General features: G+C 41.1%; 1 protein-coding gene across 2 annotated transcripts in view; it reads left to right on the top strand.

The window, feature by feature from the left end:
• carm1 (coactivator associated arginine methyltransferase 1) overlaps positions 1–22699 on the top strand; it is a 53985-nt gene extending 31286 nt beyond the window's left edge. Inside the window, exons 6-16 of one of the 2 annotated variants that reach the window (XM_003216841.4) lie at positions 953–1130; positions 2647–2737; positions 3991–4072; positions 6700–6785; positions 7774–7863; positions 10626–10763; positions 11699–11788; positions 14788–14900; positions 16087–16164; positions 20329–20397; positions 21229–22699. In XM_003216841.4, the coding sequence (XP_003216889.1) occupies positions 953–1130; positions 2647–2737; positions 3991–4072; positions 6700–6785; positions 7774–7863; positions 10626–10763; positions 11699–11788; positions 14788–14900; positions 16087–16164; positions 20329–20397; positions 21229–21365 (1152 nt within the window). In that variant the 3' untranslated portion in view covers positions 21366–22699. Of the gene's footprint in view, positions 1–952; positions 1131–2646; positions 2738–3990; positions 4073–6699; positions 6786–7773; positions 7864–10625; positions 10764–11698; positions 11789–14787; positions 14901–16086; positions 16165–20325; positions 20398–21228 lie in introns of both variants that reach the window. The other variant, XM_008103820.3, reaches the window with a different exon arrangement.
• Positions 22700–22966: the final 267 nt, after the last annotated feature.

Raw genomic sequence — 22966 nt, 5'->3', positions numbered from 1 at the left:
AGGGCATTGGGTCTGGAATTTTGCTATTGCTCTGGAGCAAGTTGTTCACTTTCAAAGTGAATGTGAAGATTTTGTTGGGAGACTCCAGTATTTCTAAATGATTTGAAACAAGATGATAATTGTATCGGCTACTAGCACTCTGTGAGGACAGAGTGCTATAACTGTCTTATAGTTACATTGTACTGCAGTTGAGTTTGAATCCATATCAATTTAAGACTGCCATGCTTCATAACCCTCCTCAGCCAGCCAACTGTTTGATGCAAGTTTGTCATAATTCATTCTGTGACAAAAGAATATACTTATATCCCTGTGGGACATTTAGCAATGAACTATTTTAATGTTTACTATTCCTTGTTTTTTTTACCTTTATTTTAAAAGAGAATGTGGGATCCCAGTATTGGGGAAAGGCAGGATATAAATGAAGGGATATTAACAAACAGTAACAAAATCACATGTTCTACACATTGCATCCATAAACTACCATATTGTGTATATTTTTTTGTATTTGGTCTATTGCTGCCCAGGATAAAACAAAACTGTAAGCTCCCGGGTGTCTTATTCCCCTGTGGGGCCATGGCAGCTTGTAGGCACGGCAGAATCAATGCTACCAATGTTCAAAAGGTGGTGCTGCTATGACCAGGAATTAGGTGACCAAAGACAATAAAGCCCCTGATGCAGCCACAACAATTTACTGCTTAAATTGAGTGTGAATGATTGAAGCTACTCATTGCCGAACCATTGGCTTGTTTGCAGGTAATCACCCCTGACACTAACATAAGCAGCGTGTTTCTCTTTTGGTGTCCTGTAGGATTGGGTTTTGGGTGGGTGGGTGGATGGTATGAACATTTTTACTTTAAACATCCACCCATTTCCGATTAGCCAATATCTGTTGACTGCATAGGAATGTTTGGGGTTGATCATGTGTTTTTTGCCTTTCCCACTTCCTGGCCAGGTTTTAGTGAAGAGTAACAACCTCACTGACCGAATTGTGGTCATTCCTGGGAAGGTAGAGGAAGTCTCACTCCCAGAACAGGTGGACATCATTATTTCTGAGCCAATGGGTTACATGCTTTTCAATGAACGTATGCTGGAGAGTTACTTGCACGCCAAGAAGTATTTAAAGCCTGGTGGTAAGTAACATCTGCTTATGATAGTGGTGCACTTATGGGGTAGCAGAAGCATCAGAGCGGTCTCCAAGATTTCCTCTGCCACCCAAAACCAAGATGTTGTTGAGAACCATTATGTATTCCTGCATGGCAAAAGGTTGGACTGAATGGTCCCTGTTTCTCTATGCTTCTGTGAAGTTTATAAGCTTTGTAAGTCTTAGGTAGCTTAAAGTTGAGAGTGTTACAGTAGAGTCTCGCTTATCCAACGTAAACGGGCCAGCAGAATGTTGGATAAGCGAATATGTTGGATAATAAGGAGAGATTAAGGAAAAGCCTATTAAACATCAAATTAGGTTATGATTTTACAAATTAAGCACCAAAACATCATGTTATATAACAAATTTGACAGAAAAAGTAGTTCAATACACAGTAATGCTATGTAGTAATTACTGTATTTACGAATTTAGCACCAAAATATCATGATGTATTGAAAACATTGACTACAAAAATGTGTTGGATAATCCAGAACGTTGGATAAGCGAGTGTTGGATAAGTGAGATTCTACTGTATTATGTCTTGCCCGGTACAAAAGATTAAGTTCATTTGTTCTCCCTTGACTGGGCCATCGCAATTTTCCTCCGTCTTAGGTATCCATGAGGGAAGAACCTGTATTTGCTCCATTCTGCAGCTGAAGCCCACTCGGGGAAGAAAGAGTCTGCTGTTTGCTTTCCTTTAATGTGGTGGTGCAAATTAGAAGTTTGGGATTGTAAATGTGTGCCACTGCCCAAGCCAGATTTTCCTGATTTAAAAGTAGAGTTTCACTTATCCAACACTCGCTTATCCAACATTCTGGATTATCCAATGCATTTTTGTAGTCAATGTTTTCAATATATCGTGATATTTTGGTGCTAAATTCGTAAATACAGTAATTACTACATAGCATTACTGCGTATTGAACTACTTTTTCTGTCAAATTTGTTGTATAACAAAATGTTTTGGTGCTTAATTTGTAAAATCATAACCTAATTTGATGTTTAATAGGCTTTTCCTTAATCTCTCCTTATTATCCAACATATTCGCTTATCCAACGTTCTGCCGGCCAGTTTACGTTGGATAAGCGAGACTCTAATGTAGTTGCCCCCTTGTGCATTATGGGAGTACTTATGCACATCAGTGATTTGGTAGGCCAAAAGATGCCGCTTATCTCTTTTGCAACACTCCACCATCAAAATGTAAAACAGGGATTATTATAATTTAGAATACAATTCTTTTGAGGAGGTTTGATGTTTTAAATTAGAATCTAAAAGGGCTGAAAAACTCGGCTTAGAATATATATGGTAACTCGTTTGTAATTTGCTGTCTTTAAAATGCTCAGAATTCTCAGCAGTCTTGCCAGCTTTTCTTTTAATCTTTATGTTTCTCATAAATGTGTTATTTAATTTTTTAAATATCTTTCTTGAATGTTTTGTTAAATTGAACAGATGGGTTAAACATCTCTCTCTATATATATATGTATATTTCCACCTTTTTTCTGTTGTAGGAAATATGTTTCCAACAATTGGGGATGTCCACCTAGCACCATTCACAGATGAACAGCTCTACATGGAACAGTTCACCAAAGCTAACTTTTGGTTAGTCACTTGACTCATGAACCCAAGATACTAAGACTAGTTGTTAAACAGTTGCAGTTAATCCCAGAGGAAGCAATCTCCAATTTTGATCTCTGCAAAAGAGGCTCAGGATTGGTTAGACCTTGGCAGCAACAGCCCTTGTGGATCTATTCCAGTTAGGAGGCATTAATAACATCTGTAATATTCTGTAATGACATTGTTGCTTTCTATAACACTATGTAATATTTGAAATTTTTTCTGTTCCTTGTTTTAAAGTGTTATTTTCTGTTTAATTGTATGGTACACTTTGAAAGCAGTTCTTATATTACAGAAACTTTGTTTTCGTAGCTGCCTCAAATGATGTTAAATTGGTTGAGACTCTATAAGATATTCAATGAAAAACTATAGCAAAATGTACTGCAGGATGTCCCGCAACACAGGTATATACAACAAGAGGAAGTCAGAGATAAACCTTACTAAGCTCAAGACCAAAATTTGCAAGAATCTCACAAAAGAATGCATCAGGGTTGTTCAGAAGATATGGAATTTTATCGCACCCTTGCCATTGAGGACACTGTATGTCATTTGTATATTATCATATTTGGTGCATACAAACAGAGAATGATGAAGTGTTTCAACAGAGACCAAGTCACAAGAACAAACCCTTTTGGAATGTTCCACTTTTTAATATCTCCCACCCAAAAGAGCTGATGGCAATTCATTACATCTTGCAGTCGCCAAAGCTCTCCTCTGGGTGGGATTAATCAAAATGTCAAGATATGCTGCCATGACTCCACGCTCAAATGGAATTAATTATGTGATAGGGAACAGGTTGTTTTGCTGTAAGAATCAGATTTTGAAAGTCAAGATCCAAAAGTCTGGTCTTGACTGACCTGCAGGATTCCACATTTGTGAGCATTAAGAATGCTTCCTAGAACAGGCCGGTTGCTTTGATCTTTCTGAGAATCAAAGAATACCATTTTGAAATAAAATGATCTGATGACAGAGAGAAAATAAAGCTATTGGGGTCTGCTTGAAAATGTATATGCAGCTAGAATTTTATAGCTCTCATCCATGCCAAGGTTTTCAGAGTCGTTTCACCTGGCTCAGTTCATAGAACGGCATAAGGCACACATATAGGGAGATGTGTAATGGGCCTTTTGAAGCAAGAATGATTTACCTGAGGCCAAGGCACCCCTTGTTACACTGTTGCACCAAATATTTGTTCTTCATGCTATCTCAGGTCATCCAGACTCCTCTGACTTGTTTTGCAGGTATCAGCCGTCCTTCCATGGGGTAGATTTGTCAGCACTTCGAGGAGCAGCAGTAGATGAATATTTCAGGCAGCCTGTTGTGGTAAGTTTTTTCATAAAGTTCACATCATATTTAGCAGAGATTGGTATTACGTGGGGTGGTAGCAAGAGCACAGTGAGAGGAAAGGGTGAAATGTGATTCAGTAGTGTGAATGAAAGATCTGTACAGCCATATATAAACTCTGCCTATCCAGTTTTGCACTTTGGCAAGCCCATTCATTCTAAAAATTAGCTCAGTGCCATTTTCACTGGAATAAGTGTGGGAATTTGGTCCAGGCATGAGCACTGATTAGTTTTCATCATAGAATCATAGTTGGAAGCGGCCCCCAAGGGCCACCCAGTTTAGCCTTCTTGTCATGCAGGAAAACACAATCAAAGCACTCCAAACAGATGGCCACCAAGGCCCTGCTTAAAAATTTTCAAAGATGAAGCCTCCACCACACTCTGAGGCAGCATATTCTACTGTTGAACAGCTCTAACTGTCAGGAAGATCTTCCTAATGCTTAAGTAGAATCTCTTTTCCTGCAGTTTGAATCCATTGCTCCATGTTTTAGTCTCTAGAACAGCAGGAAACAAGCTTGCCCTTTCAATGTGACATCCTTTCAAATAGTTAAACATAGCTATTGTGTCTCCTCTCGACCTTGTAATGAATAGATTCTTTCTCTTTCCCCTCCACTGAGCATCTGAACTTGAATTGTGATGTTTGGTCTTTACTTTGTTTATTTGGTAATGGTGTGGCCCTCCAGGTAATCTTAATTTAAAGTATCAGTGGCTGGAGAACAAGCCCTATGAGGAACGGCTTAAAGAGCTGGGCATGTTTAGCCTGCAGAAGAGAAGGCTGAGAGGAGACATGATAGCCATGTACAAATATGTGAAGGGAAGTCATAGGGAGGAGGGAGCAAGCTTGTTTTCTGCGCCCTGCAGACTAGGACACGGAACAATGGCTTCAAACTACAGGAAAGGAGATTCCACCTGAACATCAGGAAGAACTTCCTCACTGTGAGAGCTGTTCGACAATGGAACTCTCTCCCCCGGGCCGTGGTGGAGGCTCCTTCTTTGGAGGCTTTTAAGCAGAGGCTGGATGGCCATATGTCGGGGGTGCTTTGAATGCGATTTCCTGCTTCTTAGTAGGGGGTTGGACTGGATGGCCCATGAGGTCTCTTCCAACTCTACTATTCTATGATTCTATGGTTGCCCTTCTTTAGTGCTTTGGGATTAATTGAGATCCAAGTCATGGAGATCCAGCATGGAGGTTTGAGTGTTGGATGATAACTCTAAAGACCAGGATTTAAATCTCCATTTGGCTTTGGAAAAGCATTGGATGACCTTAGGCAAATCACACTCTCTCTGCCTCATGAATGCCGAGGCAAACCTTCTTGGAAGAAATGTTACCCAGAAACCTCTCCTATAGATTCACTATAAGTCAGAAAAAACTTAAAGGCACACAAAAACAAAATATTCATGGCTAAACAGAAAATTATTCTTCAACATCCTATCCCCATTATGGCCAACCCCATAGCAAATTGTTAGCCCAGCAGCTCTTTCTAGCTTGTGTTTCCCAAATGAATGATTCTGTCAGAGTCAGAAGTAGGATGCTTATGTCTGACTCTGGAAGTAATGCAGATTCATTCTGACTGGTTGCCATTGCTTGAGGTATAAGGCTATGACCTTGTTTAATTCTCCTTTAAAGCAACCAAGTGGTTTATCTTCAGTATAGAGCCGTGGTTCTCAACCTGTGGGTTCTCAGATGTTTTAGCCTTCAACTCCCAGAAATCCTAACAGCTGGTAAATTGGCTGGGATTTCTGGGAGTTGTAGGCCAAAACACCTGGGGACCTACAGGTTGAGAACCACGGGTCTAGAGTCTCCGTACTTTGGCCTCATTGCATGACCCCAGATTTTACAATATTAGGACAAAGTTTCTTCATAGCATGCATAATTCTATCCCAAATCGTTCCACACTCCACTCTTTTACGAAAGCTGAAAAACCTGGAATAATACAGTAATACAGGGATTAGGATGTTCAGAGTGTTTCTTAATCAATTTTATAACTTCCTTGTCAGATTCATCCTGCACCCAGATGAAATTTCATTTTCAAAACCAGTTTTGGCTTGTTCAAAGGGCATGTTTCACCAACTGAATGAAACATGGGTGGATTGTCTCAAAATGTTTCCTTGGTCTAGTTTCTCAATATGGAAAGAGCCATAAGACAGAGCACACAGCAGTGGAGTGTTCTGCTTCCTGTCTCTCTTCTGTGTGGAAAGACTTGGGCCAGTAACATGATGTCTCTCTCTGCTTCCAGCTGAGTGTATCTGGAAGCAAAGAAAAAAGAGACATAACTTTGTTTTCTCCTCCCTGCATGTAGTAATGTATTCAATTCTAAGATGCGCTTTTTTCCATTATTAGCATCTCTAAAAATGGGTTGCGTCTTAGAATCGCAGGTGTATCTTAATGTATTTTTGATGGTGGTGGTCGTGAAATGAGGGTGCATCTTACAAGCAATGGCATCTTACAATTAAAGAAATACAATTTATTACCAAAGTCAACATGATATTGTTTCTTCTCTTACGTTTGTTTGGAAGTAGAGCTAAGTTGATGGTAACTCAGCTTCCAGTTTTGGGTATCCTGTCTCAACTGAAGGTCTTCATTGGTCTGCTTTTTTTTGGTCCTAGGATACCTTTGATATTAGGATTCTAATGGCCAAATCTGTTAAATACACAGTGAACTTCTTAGACGCCAAAGAAGCGGATTTGCACAGGTAATACCTTTCTCTATTGGCTAAAATAGGTGACCAGAATTATTATATTTGAGTTCTTAGCTGTGTGTCCTGAGGCACAGGAGGAGCCAAAACCTTTCTTTCAAGTTCTTGCATTAAAGGCAACAAAGACAGTACAGACATTCTTTCATTGCAGAAATAAAACATGCAGTGAGGTGTATTGTTCTTAGTCAATGAGAACAGGTAGTGTGTGCATCGTCCATGTTTACGCCATAGGAGGTTTAGTTGTAGTTTTGATGCATTCTTATGCCTCGGTCTTCTTTTCCCACTTCAAGAATGGCCATGGTTATGTGATAGTCTGGCGACTATGGTTCATCCACTGTTTTTCATAATATTTCCATTTCTGATTTCCAATTCGTGCTCATTATTTTCTTTCTGGGCTTTTTATCGTATGTAGAACGAAGGGAATTTTTGCTTTCATATGGCGGTATATAACTTGTATCATTCCCTAAAACAGGAGTACATTTTCCATTTGTTTTCTTGCCAATTCAAAAGCGGGGTTTTCAGGGAGCTCTCAATTTGATGTGGTCATTTTTTCTTACTACAAAGACATATGCCTTCCGTCTTGCCGCCAGATGTGCATGAGTTGTGGATGATTTTGTTAAGTCCTTAATAATGTTGCCAAAGTCTGCCACAACTCATCATGGTCTCATATTGTTTCATTGCCCATCTGCTGAGACTAGTGTTGGTCACTTTCTGTAACTCAAAACTCAATTCTAAAACTCAAACCAACCTGCCCTGTTGACACACTTAAGTCGCAGTAATAGCAATTGGAGTAAAAGTGAATCTAAAGTGTTGGGTGCAGCTAATAAGTTAGAACTGAAGGTCCTAGATAGTATATGTTACTTCTGCTAACAACGTTTTGTCTGACGGGGCTGTTTCAGTTGTCCACACCTACAGTCTGCTAACTGCAGGGAAACCATGGATAAGAGAACACATGTGTGGCTTATATTTTTCCTTTGTTTTCTAGGATAGAAATCCCGTTCAAATTCCACATGCTGCATTCAGGTCTAGTCCATGGATTGGCTTTTTGGTTTGATGTAGCCTTCATTGGTTCAATGTAAGTGGGAATGAAATGCTTTTGAGTTTAGATTGTAGGAAATAACTCAATATCACACTTATTCTATACAGTCTATTTTCTTCTAACTTCTGGGTCTATATAGAGCAATATGCAAATATTTACCTCTGCCAGTGTCATTGAACAATTAGGGAAAAATCTGGAAAAAGTAGAATTTTTTTGGCTCTTCCTCAAACCATGATTATATTTACTTAGCTGGAGAATGCACAGCTTGGTAGAGGTATATGGCACCATTCCTGTTCTTTTATTTTTAGACTTAATTAAACTTGTGGTTATTTTAAACTTCTGTATTGTTTGATCCTAGAATACCTGCACAGAGCTAGCTCCAATATCAGATTTGGTCAATTAAATAGAACCTGTTGTGGGTACCAAGTTACAGCTGAATCTTTTTTTCCTTTGCCCCAGATCTCAGGAAGTCACCTGGGATGTTCACTTGTCTTCAGAGGCATTGCTTTGTAGACTGTTCTGTTCTGCTGGACATTTTGGAGATCTTTCTCTAGTAATCAGCTGTTCTGACTTCAATTTTGTGTATTTTATTATTTAGTTTAAACTTGATTATGCATGCATTTGAGGAGCAATAGTTTTCAAGACCTATTGATGCATAAAAGAAGATGCCATTGTAGAGAAAATGAACTTTTTTAAAAAAAAACTTCCAGTTACTATAACATCAAAGAATAACAAGTAACGCTTGCCTTACTAGTTGAAATTGTCTCTCTCCTGTTAATTAACTGAAGTGTTAACTAATTGATTTCCCAGTGTAAATTGTTTAAAGGTAGACCTAATTACACCATGTAACAAAATTTGAAAAAAAAATCTGTTCCTGTTTTGAAAGTGTTACAGTAGAGTCTCACTTATCCAACACTCGCTTATCCAACGCTCTGGATTATCCAACGCATTTTTGTAGTCAATGTTTTCAATATATTGTGATATTTTGGTGCTAAATTCGTAAATACAGTAATTACTACATAACATTACCATGTATTGAACTACTTTTTCTGTCAAATTTGTTGTATAACATGATGTTTTGGTGCTTAATTTATAAAATCATAACCTAATTTGATGTTTAATTGGCTTTTCCTTAATCCCTCCTTATTATCCAACATATTTGCTTATCCAACATTCTGCCAGCCCATTTATGTTGGATAAGTGAGACTCTACTGTATTTCCTGTTCAATTGTTCAGTATTTACTTTGAAAGTGGTTGTTATACTCCAGAAACTTTGTTTTTGTGGCTGCCACAAACTATGTTGAATTGGTTGAGACTATGAGATATTCATTGAAAAACTATAGCAAAATGTGCTGCAGGATGTCCCGCAAAAACAACGTTTTTGCAGTTTACTGAACTTTTCCCATGTTTTTATGATAGAACCAATTAGAAAATAACATTTATAACCCAGGAACAAAAATTGTGTTCCATAGTGTTATATAATTACTATACTCAATTCCTTCAAGGAAAAATAAGTGCAACTATGAAAGCCTTTTAGATATTTTATAACCATGCATACTGTACCCATTGATGTGTAAAAATAGACATTTTAGTCAAAAATTGACCGAAGTCTTGAGTCAACGTATTCATGGGCCAGTGTAAGTACTCAGCCATAACTCTTATAAGAAAGGCACCATCCCCTTTTCTAAGTAGATTGGTGAAAGGCAAGAGCTTAGTCTGTCTTGGCAGAACTGATAGAAGCACTGAACCTTCTTCTACTCTCTTGGCTCTCCTTTGAGGGGAAGCATCAAAGAGTCATTTTCCTGCCCAGGCATTTGGAAAAACCAGGAGCATAGAATCATAGAATAGTAGAGTTGGAAGAGACCTCAAGGGCCATCTAGTCCAACCCCCCGCTAAGAAGCAGGAAATCGCATTCAAAGCACCCCCGACAGATGGCCATCCAGCCTCTGCTTAAAAGCCTCCAAAGAAGGAGCCTCCACCACGGCCCGGGGGAGAGAGTTCCACTGCCGAACAGCCCTCACAGTGAGGAAGTTCTTCCTGATGTTCAGGTGGAATCTCCTTTCCTGTAGTTTGAAGCCATTGTTCCGTGTCCTAGTCTGCAGGGCAGCAGAAAATAAGCTTGCTCCCTCCTCCCTATGACTTCCCCTCACATATTTGTACATGGCTATCATGTCTCCTCTCAGCCTTCTCTTCTGCAGGCTAAACGTCATAGAGAATAGAGAGGGTTAATGCTTTTTTTATGTGCTCCTGGGTTGGACTAATCTCTTGCCTTTTGCTGTTCAGCATAGAGGAGTTACTTCCTCTTTTGAAATAAAAGTTAATAATGTACCTTATATTTTATCAAAAAGGAACCATTCCCTTATCTGAGTAAAGGGTAAAGGTCTTTATGAATGCCTGGTAGAAAAATAGTGGTCAGCTGCCTTGCTGAAGTGGTGCTAGGGCTTTTCCTTCTCGGCAGAATGACCCTCGAACTATTCATGGATCATACCAAAATCCATGCTCTTGACTCCAAAACCTGTCATTGGCTTATACGTGAGGTCAATTGATACAATGGTATAATTGCCATTATGAAGTGCATTCAGACAGGGTGGCATTATTGATGTTGGCTTGAAAGAGGAAAGCAGGAATATTGTTAGCACCATTGAGAATGAAAACAACACATAACATGTGAAACCTAGATTTATAGTTGAAGGCGCTCTTATAAATAGAGTCACACGAGAAGAGCGACCTTGTAGATTTGTGAAGCCGAATCTCTTTCTGTGTCTGAACATAACCTTCTTGCCTCCTCTTTCCACTAGAATGACCGTTTGGCTGTCAACCGCTCCCACAGAACCTCTTACCCACTGGTACCAAGTCCGGTGCCTCTTTCAGTCTCCACTTTTTGCTAAGGCTGGTGACACCCTCTCAGGGACATGCCTGCTTATTGCCAACAAGAGGTAAGATCCGAGGGATTGTGTCTTTCTCAGCTACGTGGGAAAAGGTTTTCTCCAGGCAGCCAAGTCATATTCAGGGCCAGGAATTTTACAGCAGATTGAACTTCAACCACATGATTCATTGAGATATATTTGTCATGGACAAATCCCTGCTCAGCCTGTTCTCACCTGTAAACTGGGAACAATAGTTATGTAATTAAAGGATGTAACTCGGTTCAAAGCAAATGTAACCAAAATCCAGGCCTAGCCCTCTTGAACTCCAAAATACACTGGCCCTCTCTCACTTTGGACAGCCTTGTGAAACAATATTGGACTCTTCCTTTTGCTCAGCTTATTTTGGTCATGGGTGTCTTGGTGGCATTTGGTGCAACTTTTCAGAATTGATGCACAGCCAGCATTTTAGGAGTGATCTGTTTGGATTATCTTCCTTTGGGCTGTGGCCTTTAGTCCTTCCAAGGGGTCATTTGCTTCCTTGCTTGTCTGTCTATTGCTGAGGGGATGGGACCATATGAGAACCAGAGTTGATTTTTAGCTGGTCTACCTGCTGATTGCTACCGCCAAATGGACATGAAGCTATGAAACCAGTGTGACAGATGCAGGAAAAGGATTCTTCAAAATGATTGTTTCAGGTCTTTATCCTTTTCAGCTATCATTTTATTGCCTGTTCACTTTTATTCCTATGGCTATAATATATTGTTTTTTGTTTTTTTTTAAATGTAATCCACCTTGAAAGCAACTGTTCGAAAACATTTGTTGAGTAAAATCACCCCCATACTTATGAAATAATCTTCCTGCTGATGAGATGTTGCTGGCAGAGTAGAAGTTGAACCTGCTGCAACAGTGTGGTGGGAGGAGTATAGTGAGTGGGATATTGTGTACTGCACCTACTTCCAGAATGGGCGGCTGCGCAACTAGCATTTCTAATCCATCTCTTTCAGGCAAAGTTATGACATCAGTATTGTTGCTCAAGTGGATCAGACGGGCTCCAAATCCAGCAACCTCCTTGACCTGAAAAACCCATTTTTCAGGTATGTCAATTTTACTCCTAAAAACCTTTTCTCCAGGGTTACAGCAAGATATGAGGAGTGTGATATGTGTGAGGATGTGATATATGTGAGGAGAGGCTCTCGTACTTCAGTTTCAAACAGCATGACCCTAGCTGTAATTGTTCTTGTATGATTTCCTGTTATTTCTGACTTATGGCAAAAACAAAGAGGAACCTATTATGGGGTGGGGTTTCCCACCCATTATTTCTTCCAATGGGGTTTGCCTTTGCTTTCTCAGAGGCTGAGACAATTATGAATTAGCGAAGATCACCTAGTGGGCTTCTATGTCTAAACTGGGATTCGAAACCTGGCCTCCAGACACATAGTTCAACAACACATAGTTCAACACTCATACCATTGTACTGTACTGACTCAATTGAAGTACTACTACTGTCCTAATATATTTTAGCTTGTTGCCTGTGCTAAATTTTATGGCAGATAAGGCCCAGCTGTAAGAATTCCTAAGTGGAAACAGTTGTGCTTGACTGATCCATAATTGCTTCCTCCTGCTTTGTACCTGTTTTTTGAAGGGGGTTTGGCTCCACCAGGAGAGGTCTCTGAAATGTCTGAGACCAAACGCATTTTGGAATTGTTCAAATTTTGGAATACTTGTATTTGTACATATGTATGGAATAGGGCATCTTGGAGATGGAAGCCAAGTCTTAAAATAACTTTGTGCATGAACAAGAATCCGGAAACCACCAGAAAACAAAGCTGTTGCTATCTCAGCCACCCATGTGGACAATTTTGGATTTGAGAGCATTTTGTATTTTGTAATTCTGGGGTTGTTCAACCTGTAATAACAAAGCTCTTTTGAATCAATCTTGCAAAGAAACCTCCACAATATTTCTTTGGAGTTGCCATAAGCATGAAACAATTGAAGTCATCTAGTGGCAGCTGGTGCCTTAGCAAAACAGTAGTATGACTGCCTCTGTGGGCTATGGATTGAGTGGTTTTGCTTTTCTAAAAGTATTGATGAAGTTTTTGTGTGTAAAACACATCCAAGATAGCTATAACTACTCTCTCTCCTTTGCTTGTCAGTGCACAATGAGCTTGATTAGAGACTTAGGGGTTCTGTCACTGACTTTATAATGAAAGTTGATTTTTAAAGTCTGGGGCGCTATTTCTTTGTATCCTAATTATGTACTTCGCCAATATTGCGTGTGTGTTCAAAAAAGGATAGCGCTATTACAACAATAATCAAAAGACATTATGACCAACAGTTCTTTCATGGCAGAAAGTTTTTGTGCACAACTTTGGTTGGCAGGTCTTTTGTATAGTACATGTACAGGTGGATATAGAGAACAAATAAGTAAAATAGTGGGCCCAAATATGCCAGCAATGCATCCAGTTAAACATCAGCAATGGGAGAGCAGATGTTAATCCCAATCAAACTCAAATAAGTAAAATTACACTTAAGGGTATATGATTCTAATTTCATCAGTTCCATGCTGGAGTCTCTCCTTGCATTTGTCTTATGTGATGGCTTGTTTTTGCTGTTTCGTTGCTGTTTTGTTTTTCTTGTAACCCAGGTTTAATTTGCATTGCAAGGTACTCTAGTGTCTGTGCATAGAATATTTTGGAGTCCTTTTGCAGATTCAGATGTAATTTTGAGTTTAGCACATGAACACAAATTATTCTCTATGCTTTGGCATCCCTGCCTTTTGAAGTCTAGTTACCAAGGACTGTGTTCCAGGATTGTTGAACCCCTGCCCCCAAACCTTGGAGGGCTGCCTTACTCCGCCTCTAAAAAACACATTTGTCCCCATAGGTCCTCTAAGGCACTGCTTCTCAAATGGTGGGTCCCAACCCCAAATGAGGTCCCTTTAGCTCCATGTTACTTTCCCAAAAATTAGCATCTAGACCAGTAGTTCTCCGCCAGTTTACCAGCTGTTAGAATTACTGGGAGTTGAAGGCCAAAAATATCTGGGGACCCCAGGTTGAGAACCACAGATCTAGACATTTGTATCTGGACATTTGTATGAATCTTAGCAACAACTTGCAGTGTTTACAGTGGACTCTGCAGAATATGCTCCAGTTGTACTTCATAAAAAAAGGAAAATTAGCTCATTTTAGCAAGCCTTGTAAATGCTGATTTATTATCAGTAAATGTTTGAGTTTTTAAACTTATTTTATATACCTATTTACTTGGGGCCATGGGGTGAAAAGGGGTTGCAAATGGGAAAAGTTAAAAAAAACCTGTTTTATGGCTCTGCTACTTCGTTAGGGCTCCCAGATCATTTTAATCCAAGGACAGTTTTTTTTTTAAAGCTACTGAAGATCACCTTTGGTTTTTAAAAAAGGGCTCCCCTGAGAGTGTATGAAAACATGGTGAACTTGTTCTCGAATCCCTAGAGCAGGGCTTCTTAAACTATGGGTCCCGGCCCCAAATGGGGTCCCCTTAGCTCTGTGTTGTGGTCACGAAAAATCTGACAATGGTTACAGGTTTTTGAAAGCCAACAATTTACACAAATTTGTTAGCAATAACATGCAGTGTTTATAGTGGACTGTGCAGAAAATGCTTCAGCTATACTCCACAAAAAGTAAATCAGTCTGCATATGCTGCTCTTTTGCTGCTGCCCAACACTAATGAATAATTTATGTGCTTTTTGGCATACAAATTTGTGGTCTTAAATAGGAGAGGTTTTGACTAGAATAAACTCAGAAGGTTGTGCAGAAATGTCACAGACATAATAAATGACATTATGTAACATTTGGGTACCATGTGACTAGTTTTCTTCTCCCCCCCCCCCCCCCCCGGTGTGTGCATATCTGTGTGGATCTGATATAGTCTGTACCCCACAAAAGGTGATGCCATAGTGTGTTCCTAGTAGCTAAGGTGCCAGCTGACTCTTTTGTGACACCTCATGTGGATGCCAAAAGGATATTTGTGATGTGATCTGCTTGGGGCAATACTTGCCATCATATTGTTTTTGGGACTGGGGTTTAGTAGTGTTTGTGTGTGTGTGTCTGCTTTCTAGGTACACAGGTACAACTCCATCACCTCCGCCAGGCTCGCACTACACCTCTCCTTCAGAGAATATGTGGAATACAGGTGGCACCTACAACATGAGCACAGGGATGGGCGTTGCTGGTACTGTATCTTAATGTCTGTCACTCCTGGGTTCAGCTCATGGGCTCTCCCCTTCCTCAGTCTCTTTGGGGATTGGGATGTGAGCACTTGGGGAGTTATAAGTGAAGTAGCTCTCCATCTTCACATTGACAGTGGCTGTTGACTACTGCCCACAGTCTTCTGCTTGGGACACTGAGCCCAAAGATTCCCCGTTTTCACGGGGGCTACCAACACTTTCCTATGTATTCTTTCCACTGTAGATAGTCTTACTATAGTCTCTCTCTCCTGGTGTGCCACACAGGGGCATGATCTGGGATGTTCAATCCCTCTTATTGAGTCATAAGCCCTTTTAGAGTAATACTGATAGTCCCTGCTTTGTTCACATTCTAAAGGCTGCTGCTGCTTGTGGCATTTCCCAGATTGTTTTATGTAACTTCTCAGCCACTGTCTTTATCATTTTGCCCCAGTCCAGGGAGCATTTAATTCAGAGTCATTTGTGAAAATGAGACATTAAGAACATGGCAATCTTATAATTGGGAGACCTGACTAAGGTGCTCTGTGCTTTTGGGAAGAAATGTTGAATAGAAATGCAGTAAAACTAATATGCAGCCCTGCATCAGATCTCCTGGACTATTGAGGGGGAGTAGCTTGAAGATGACCTTACGTTTGGATATGCCTATCTTCTGTATTCATTATTCCAAATGTCCTGTGATCTCTGAATAAAATCTTGCCAACCCTCAGTGGAGGAAAATCCAAGTTTTCCCTCCCTCCTTCTTTTTCTCATGCCTGTGAGCACACACACACACACACACACACACACACACACACACACACGGACACATGTAGAAGGAAGGGAAAACTTCCAGTCAATATGGGCAAAAGTGAGGAAGCACCTCTTCTGCTCTTACATATGAACCAGAGTGTGGCCTGAGCTTACCGCAGCAGCAAGAAGAAGAGCCTTTGTGTGACCCAGTTCATCTTAGTATTTCCTGGTTAAAGTAAAATCTGGGAGCAAAATGCTCCTTCTGAGAAGCTGAGTGTGGGGAGAGAAGTGACACATTGCATGTATTCACCCTGAGTCTCATGTGTCTGTTATTCTTTTGCTGCAGAGGGGCTGGGCAGGGAACTTGATGATCTAGTAGGGGCCTGTGTTTTGGATAGTGCATTCCTTGTTCTTAACCTTTTTCCTTTCTATTTTGTGTTGCAGGGATGCCTACAGCCTATGACCTCAGCAGTGTGATTGCTGGTGGCACCAATGTTGGCCACAACAACCTTATTCCTCTAGGTGAGAATCTGCAGCATGGAACAGGTTGAATCCCAATGGATTATAGTCTTCTCCACTGAGATGAAGGCCCTGTTTTATTCTAAGCACTCAGTCTTTGGTCCTTTAGTGAGCTCAGGACTTAGAGGGAGGCCTTTGGAAGAGAGTGCCCCATGCTTCATCTAATTGCTGGACCCCCTGAGTGTCTGGTGCAGTTGTTGCAAATGAATACTCTTCCCTGTTCCTTTTTGCAGATTTTATTAGCATTATTCAATTGGGAAAGAATAGTGCCATGTTTGGTAAAGTGGGAAGTTGAACAGTTCAAAATGTGGGTATAGTAATTCTCTGGTTCAGCTTTTAAAATAGTTTACATAGTTAAAGAAATTACTAAGTAATTCCTCTAAAAATGCAATGAAACATTCACTGAAAAATTGTTCCATATTTATTAGTTGTGTGCACCAATACCATCTCCCTGAGAACTCTTTAATTGTTTTTTGCTTATGATAAAAGAGAAATAATAGCACTCATTAAGGTGCTGTTAATTTGCTAACCTAGTAACAAGAGCAGTAGGTGGCTTCAGCCAAATTATTTTCTGTTAAGTAGTAAACAAAAGCAAAGATCTCTAATGTGGCAACTCTTTGAAAATGGCATATATTTTTGAATAGTCCACTTCAGAATGAACTAGTGCTAAAAGATGTACATATAAAAGCCAGCCCAAATGATTTGTGGGTTGGAGGACTACCCTGAAGAAAGTTTGAGAATCTGAAGCTTCAACTAAGCAGGGGACTTGGTGGTTATACAACCATCTTGCAAGCTAATTGCCATAGATTTCTAGCACATCTACCACACAGGTTGTTTGAAATATATCAGTGCCTTCGTCAAACAGAATCTCAGTTCTTAGCAAACATTTTTCACTTTTCTTAGTTTCCATAAATTGCATTAACAGAAATCCAGACATTTTTGCTCATCAGCAAAATGTAGACAGATGATCCAAAACTGGATTTCTTTCATAAGAACATACACTTAATCCCATGACAAGATATATCTGTGTAAGAATTACTAAAATTCTAACTCTGTTAGTTACTATGTGTAATTTGATCAAAAGGTTTTGTAGACATGTGCTCCATCTATATTTGTCATGACAGGAAATAATTTCTGATTGCCTCTGACCTGCCTCCCACCCCTCAAGTGTTCTGTTGAATATTTAACCATTCTGCAGAGACCCCCGTTCATGATTTTGGGAAGTGCCATATATACTTGAGTATAAGCTGAGTTTTTCAGCCCCTTCTTAAGGCTGAAAAAGCCTCCCTCGGCTTATACTTGAGTGAAGGTCCTGGTGGGACCCTCACTCCGCCAGGGCCATCACCTCTCTGGACCCAGCTGAGTCCTATACTGAAAGGAGGAAGAAGAGGGGTTGTGCCTCCCTCCCTCCCTCCCTCCCTCCCTCCCTCTCTCTCTCTCTCTCTCTCTCTCTCTCTCTCTCTCTCGCTTCAGCTGGTTTGCTGTGCAGAGAGAACACCCACTTGTTTCGCTCTCTGGCACAGTAACCCAGCTGGGGGAGAAAGAGAGGGGGAGAGAGAGAGAGAGGAGAGAAGGCAAGTACCCAGATTGAGAGAGAGAGAGAGAGAGAACTCCAAAAGAGGAGAGGAAGGGTCGCGTAGTTGCTGTGTAAATTTACAGAGAAGTATCCACGCAAGCAATAAGCAGGAAGATGAGATTTGCAGATACAGAAAATATGCATGGACAGTCTCCTGCCTGCAAATTAAGCTTACAAGGAGAGGAGCTGACACCATGGTGAACATCATGGTATAGAATATATACCCAAAAGAAAAAGTCAAGCACACCTTGAAACCCAGGAGAGGACGGGGCCCGTGGTTGTTGTGCAGAGAGGGCGCACGCCTGTGCTGAGCCTCCCTCAGAGCTCTCTCTCTCTCTTTCTGTACTTGCTTTCCTATCCTCTCTTTCTCCAAGCTGGGTTGCTGTGCCAAGAGAAGGAGAGGGCACCCACTTCTCCACTTGCCCCCTTCCCACTCCTCTTTCCATCCCAAAGAGGAAGGAGAGCAGGCAGCCATGCCAGGAACCCTGGGTCCTAAAGCCCCCTCAATTCCTCTCCCGTCAGCAGAATGTTGGCTGATTTGAACTGGAAGGGAGGAGAGGGAGCAGGGCATGCCTGCTGGGTAATGTAGTCTTCTTTCTTCCCTCCAAGGAAGTTCCTGTCCTTTTAGGAGGCTGGTCACTGCTCAGATTCAGTGGCTCCTGAAGAGCGAGATAGGGAGGGAGAGAGGAAGAGGAGGAGGAGAAAGGGTTGCCAAGGGTAGAAGCAGCCTTGGAGGCAAAGCAGAGATCTGGTTTGGCTCCACCTTTCTCTCTCTGTCTCTGCAAATGTCCTTTTCCCCCAGAGAAAAATAGCCTTGGAGGTCAGCAGATGGAAGTGCCATCCAGTCATACCTCCTTCCACTCAGAAACACACAATCAAAGCACCCCAGACAGATGGCTCTGCGTCAAAACCCCAGAGTAGGAAGGAGACTCCACCATGCCCTAAGGCAGCATATTCCATTGCTAAACAGCTTTTCTCTCCCTCTTGTCTTTTGAGGAAAAGTTGGAGCCCCTTTGTGTCTCTTTGGGGTTTCCAGAGAGGGAGACTGGGGGGGGGGGGGGATTACCATGCTCTATTATTATTATTACAGTAGAGTCTCACTTATCCAACATTCTGGATTATCCAACACATTTTTGTAGTCAATGTTTTCAATGCATCGTGATATTTTGGTGCTAAATTCTTAAATACAGTAATTACTACATAGCATTACTGCATATTGAACTACTTTTTCTGTCAAATGTGTTGTTAAACATTATGTTTTAGTGCTTAATTTGTAAAATCATAACTTAATTTGATGTGTAATAGGCTTTTCCTTAATCCCTCCTTATTATCCAACATATTCACTTATCCAACGTTCTGCCGGCCTGTTTATGTTGGATAAGTGAGACTCTACTGTATTATTAATACTACTACTACTACTACTACTACTACTACATTTATTATTTTATTCTATTGTTATTATTAAGGAGCCCCAGTGGCAAAGTGTGTTAAAGCACTGAGCTGCTGAACTTGCAGACCGAAAGGTCCCAGGTTCAAACCCCGGAGCGGCGTGAGCGGCCGCTGTTAGCTCCAGCTCCTGCCAACCTAGCAGTTCGAAAACATGCAAATGTGAGTAGATCAATAGGTACTGCTGCGGCGGGAAAGGAACGACGCTCCATGCAGTCATGCCAGCCACATGGAAATGAGCACCAACCCCCAGTCAGACATGGCTGGACTTAACGTCAGGGGAAACCTTTACCTTTACCTATTGTTATCATTAGTTATTATTTTACCCTATTTATTATTTTATTACATTTATTGTTTTACTCTATTATTGTTATTATTACATTTATTGTTTTAATCTATTATTATTGGTATTATATTTATTATTTTACTCTATTATTAGTACATTTATTATTTTATTCTATTATTGTTATTATTACATTTATTATTTTACTCAATATTATTTTTATAAGGATAATGATTTCATTAGAGTTGGACAGTCTTATCTTAAATTGCAGTTTTATGTAAATATTCAAAAACATTTAACCTACTGATGTCTCAATGTAATTGTATTGGTATTTATTTTTATTTTTAAAATTTATCAGTAGCTGCTGCATTTCCCACCCTCGGCTTATGCTCGAGGCAATAAGTTATCCCAGTTTTTTGTGGTAAAATTAGGTGCCTCGGCTTATACTCGAGTCGGCTTATACTTGAGTATATACAGTATGTAATAAGGAGGAACTGCTTGCTCCACCTCCTCTATTGTTACTTTCCTCATGCAAAAAGTGGCCTGTTCTACTCATGTGGTTGGGTTCATGTGCAATTCTGTTTTCTTTTCAAGCCACTTTTGAACTGGGTGCTTCAGTTGAACTCACTGAGGTTGAAGGTTCATATCTCTTACCTCTACGAAAGTACTAGCAACTGGATGCAAAAGCAGGTATTTTCCAAGTATGTGGTCCATTTGAGAGCTGCCACTAGGAACAGTGTGTCAGAGAGACATCCTTATGGAAAGATGAAGTAGTGAAGGGGCTTGGCAGATTTTAAGAGTGAGTAGCCCTTTGGAGAGATTAGGCCTATCTGAGTGTTTTTCTTTCTTCTTTCTCAAGCAGCCAACACTGGGATTGTCAATCACACCCATTCCCGGATGGGATCCATCATGAGCACAGGAATTGTCCAAGGTAAATTTGTTCCAGCCTTGGTGGGAAATTGAGGAGGAAGGGGGGGGGGTCTATGTGCTCTTCTTCACCTCTGAGCTTTGCTGTGACAGTAGTTGGCACCTCACCTTTATATGTAGTTAAGCTGAAGAAAAACAAAGCTCCCAATTTAACATGTTGAACTGGTTACTATTTGTGATGGTTAGGGTTTACATGCAATCTAGGTTTTGTAGTTCAAATTAAAATTATGCTTGAAATCCCAAAAGTACAGATGATGTGAGCAGTAAATATCTACAGCAACCGATTTAGATATTAGACTAGTTTGTGTTGTGATGGCTTAGACTCCTGTTTCTAACAGGTGAGTGTCTGAGGGGAGTGACTAGCTAGCTAACTCATATGAGCTTTCCGAACACAAGCGCCTTACTGTCTTTGATTCACAAAGTGGACAAAGAAAAGATTTCATGCTGCTTATCAAGACAATTGGAGGACATGTCTCTTGCCTACCTGGAACTTTAGGCTGCAGGTAGGCAAGAGGTAGGCCTGCACAACCTGTGGCCCTCCAGGGGTTTGTACTTTTCCAAGATTTCCTGGCCACCGAACAAGTTGGCTAGGGCTTTGGAAGTTGGAGTCCCGAAGCAGCTGGTGGGCCACAGGTTGTGCAGGCCACAGCACAGTCACTTTACTTTTTGACTTCTACCAATCCCTCCAAATCAAAATAGCATTAAAATCCTGTTTCCAAATAACTGCAGAATATACTATGTTAATTCAGGCCTCTCTTTGTGCTTTCTGTTATGATTGTGATTACTTTTTTTGCTCATACGAAAGTGAGTCTGACTCCTCCTTTCTACTTTCCAGGCTCATCCAGTGGTCAGAGTGGAGGAACCTCAAGCACTCACTACCCTGTCAACAGTCAGTTCACTATGGGAGGGCCGGCCATTTCCATGGCATCTCCCATGTCCATCACCACCAACACAATGCATTATGGGAGCTAAGGGACTCCCATGCCTGATCCTCTGAACTGACAGCACCAGGAAACCAAATGAAGAAAAGTCCTCCTTGCCCATCTGCCTGCTGCACCTCAACAGTTTGGCAATCGCTTCTCTGGATCTCTTCAACCCGCCCGCCCGCCCCAATTCGGCTTGCCAGAGATGGTCCAACCCTTGTACCATAGAGGTCCGCCCCCATTGGTTCTTTGATAGCAGACTTGTACACTTTTTTATGAAATGTTGACAATTTCAACTTGCTCAACCATGACTGAGGTCTTGCACTCACTGTGTCTTACAACCAATCATGTCGCTAATGGTATCCCTCGTCAATCTTTCATGACTGGTCGGCGTTAGGCACAGGCTGTAGAGCAGAACTGCCACAGGGCTGCTAGCATGCTCTGGGCAGACCAGCAGCACTATCATCCCTGCTCCCAGTGCTTTAAATGACAGGGCTGCAGCTGGCTGTAGAGTGGGCACAGGTGGGGGGAAAGCCCAGCAGCAAATCCTTCATGCCGTGTTCATTTCCCATCCACTCCAGCTTCTGATTGTTTCCTGCCTAAGACTTAGGAGGCGCCACTCATGTTGCAAGGAAACAGGAAAGCCAACCCCCTCCTGTCTGTTTGAGGAGCTCTGGCATCTTATCACAGTCGGTTTAGAGCCTTTGGAAGACCATCTGAGACAAGCGGGACTATTGTGCCACAAGCATCTTATCAGCAGGTCTGATGACTGCCTGTCTTTTGGGAAATCTTGATGTAGCATCAAAGGGTTGAAAAATTTGAAACATGAATGTACCAAAAAAAGGTTGCTGGCTAAAAGTGAACAGTTTGTGTACTGGTTTCCTGTTGCTCATCTTGATGGCTGTGCCCAGTCTGAGCCCCGTGTTCTCTAGGCTGTTGCTGCTGTCTCTCGTCCCTTTCCTCACCTGGGTAGGCAGTGGGTGCCAAGTGGCTTAGTATGTAGACTTGCCTGCTCCCTGCAGTAGCTACGAGGGACTCTATAGAGTAGATGGGTCTGGCATCTATTATGGAAGCCCCTTTGTATTTGTATGTGTAACCTGTAACCATTATGGTATTTCTTTTTCCTTTTTCCTTTTGAAAAGCCATGAACTGGTATTTTTGAAAGGACTTGGCAGGGACCCATAAAAAGTGTGTTTTACTTAGGCAGTATCCTTTGGCTCCCAACATGGGGTTGCTGGGCTGAATCTGGGGGGAGGGAGGGGGGAGGGACATTGTGGAAAAAGTTCTGTGGGGGCTCAGTTGTGAGGTCTACGCAGAGCCAATTGTTAGGTCTGACTGATCATTGAATTTGTGACTATTGAATAAAATTGGGAGGGTTTTGAAGACTTGTTTGCAGTGGCTGGTTTCCCCCACTCCCAAGATGGGATGGAACAGCATAAGCTCTTTTTCCTTCCACTCACTGCACAAGACAAACGTGTTCTCGAGGTGCATTTAAAAGGTTTGCATTTTGTCCAAGTCTTCCTTCAGTCCTGGGAATTAGACAGGTTAGAAAGTCCTGTCCTCTAAATAAATGTGTGTGTGTTTTATGGGCATTTAAAAATTGGGGAAAGCCCAACAGAATGAAAGGGTGTTCTTCCACAGAAAAGACTT

Source organism: Anolis carolinensis, chromosome 2 (genome assembly GCF_035594765.1).
Source record: "Anolis carolinensis isolate JA03-04 chromosome 2, rAnoCar3.1.pri, whole genome shotgun sequence".
Taxonomy (NCBI): domain Eukaryota; kingdom Metazoa; phylum Chordata; class Lepidosauria; order Squamata; family Dactyloidae; genus Anolis; species Anolis carolinensis.
This window is presented reverse-complemented; position numbering and strand designations above follow the sequence as displayed.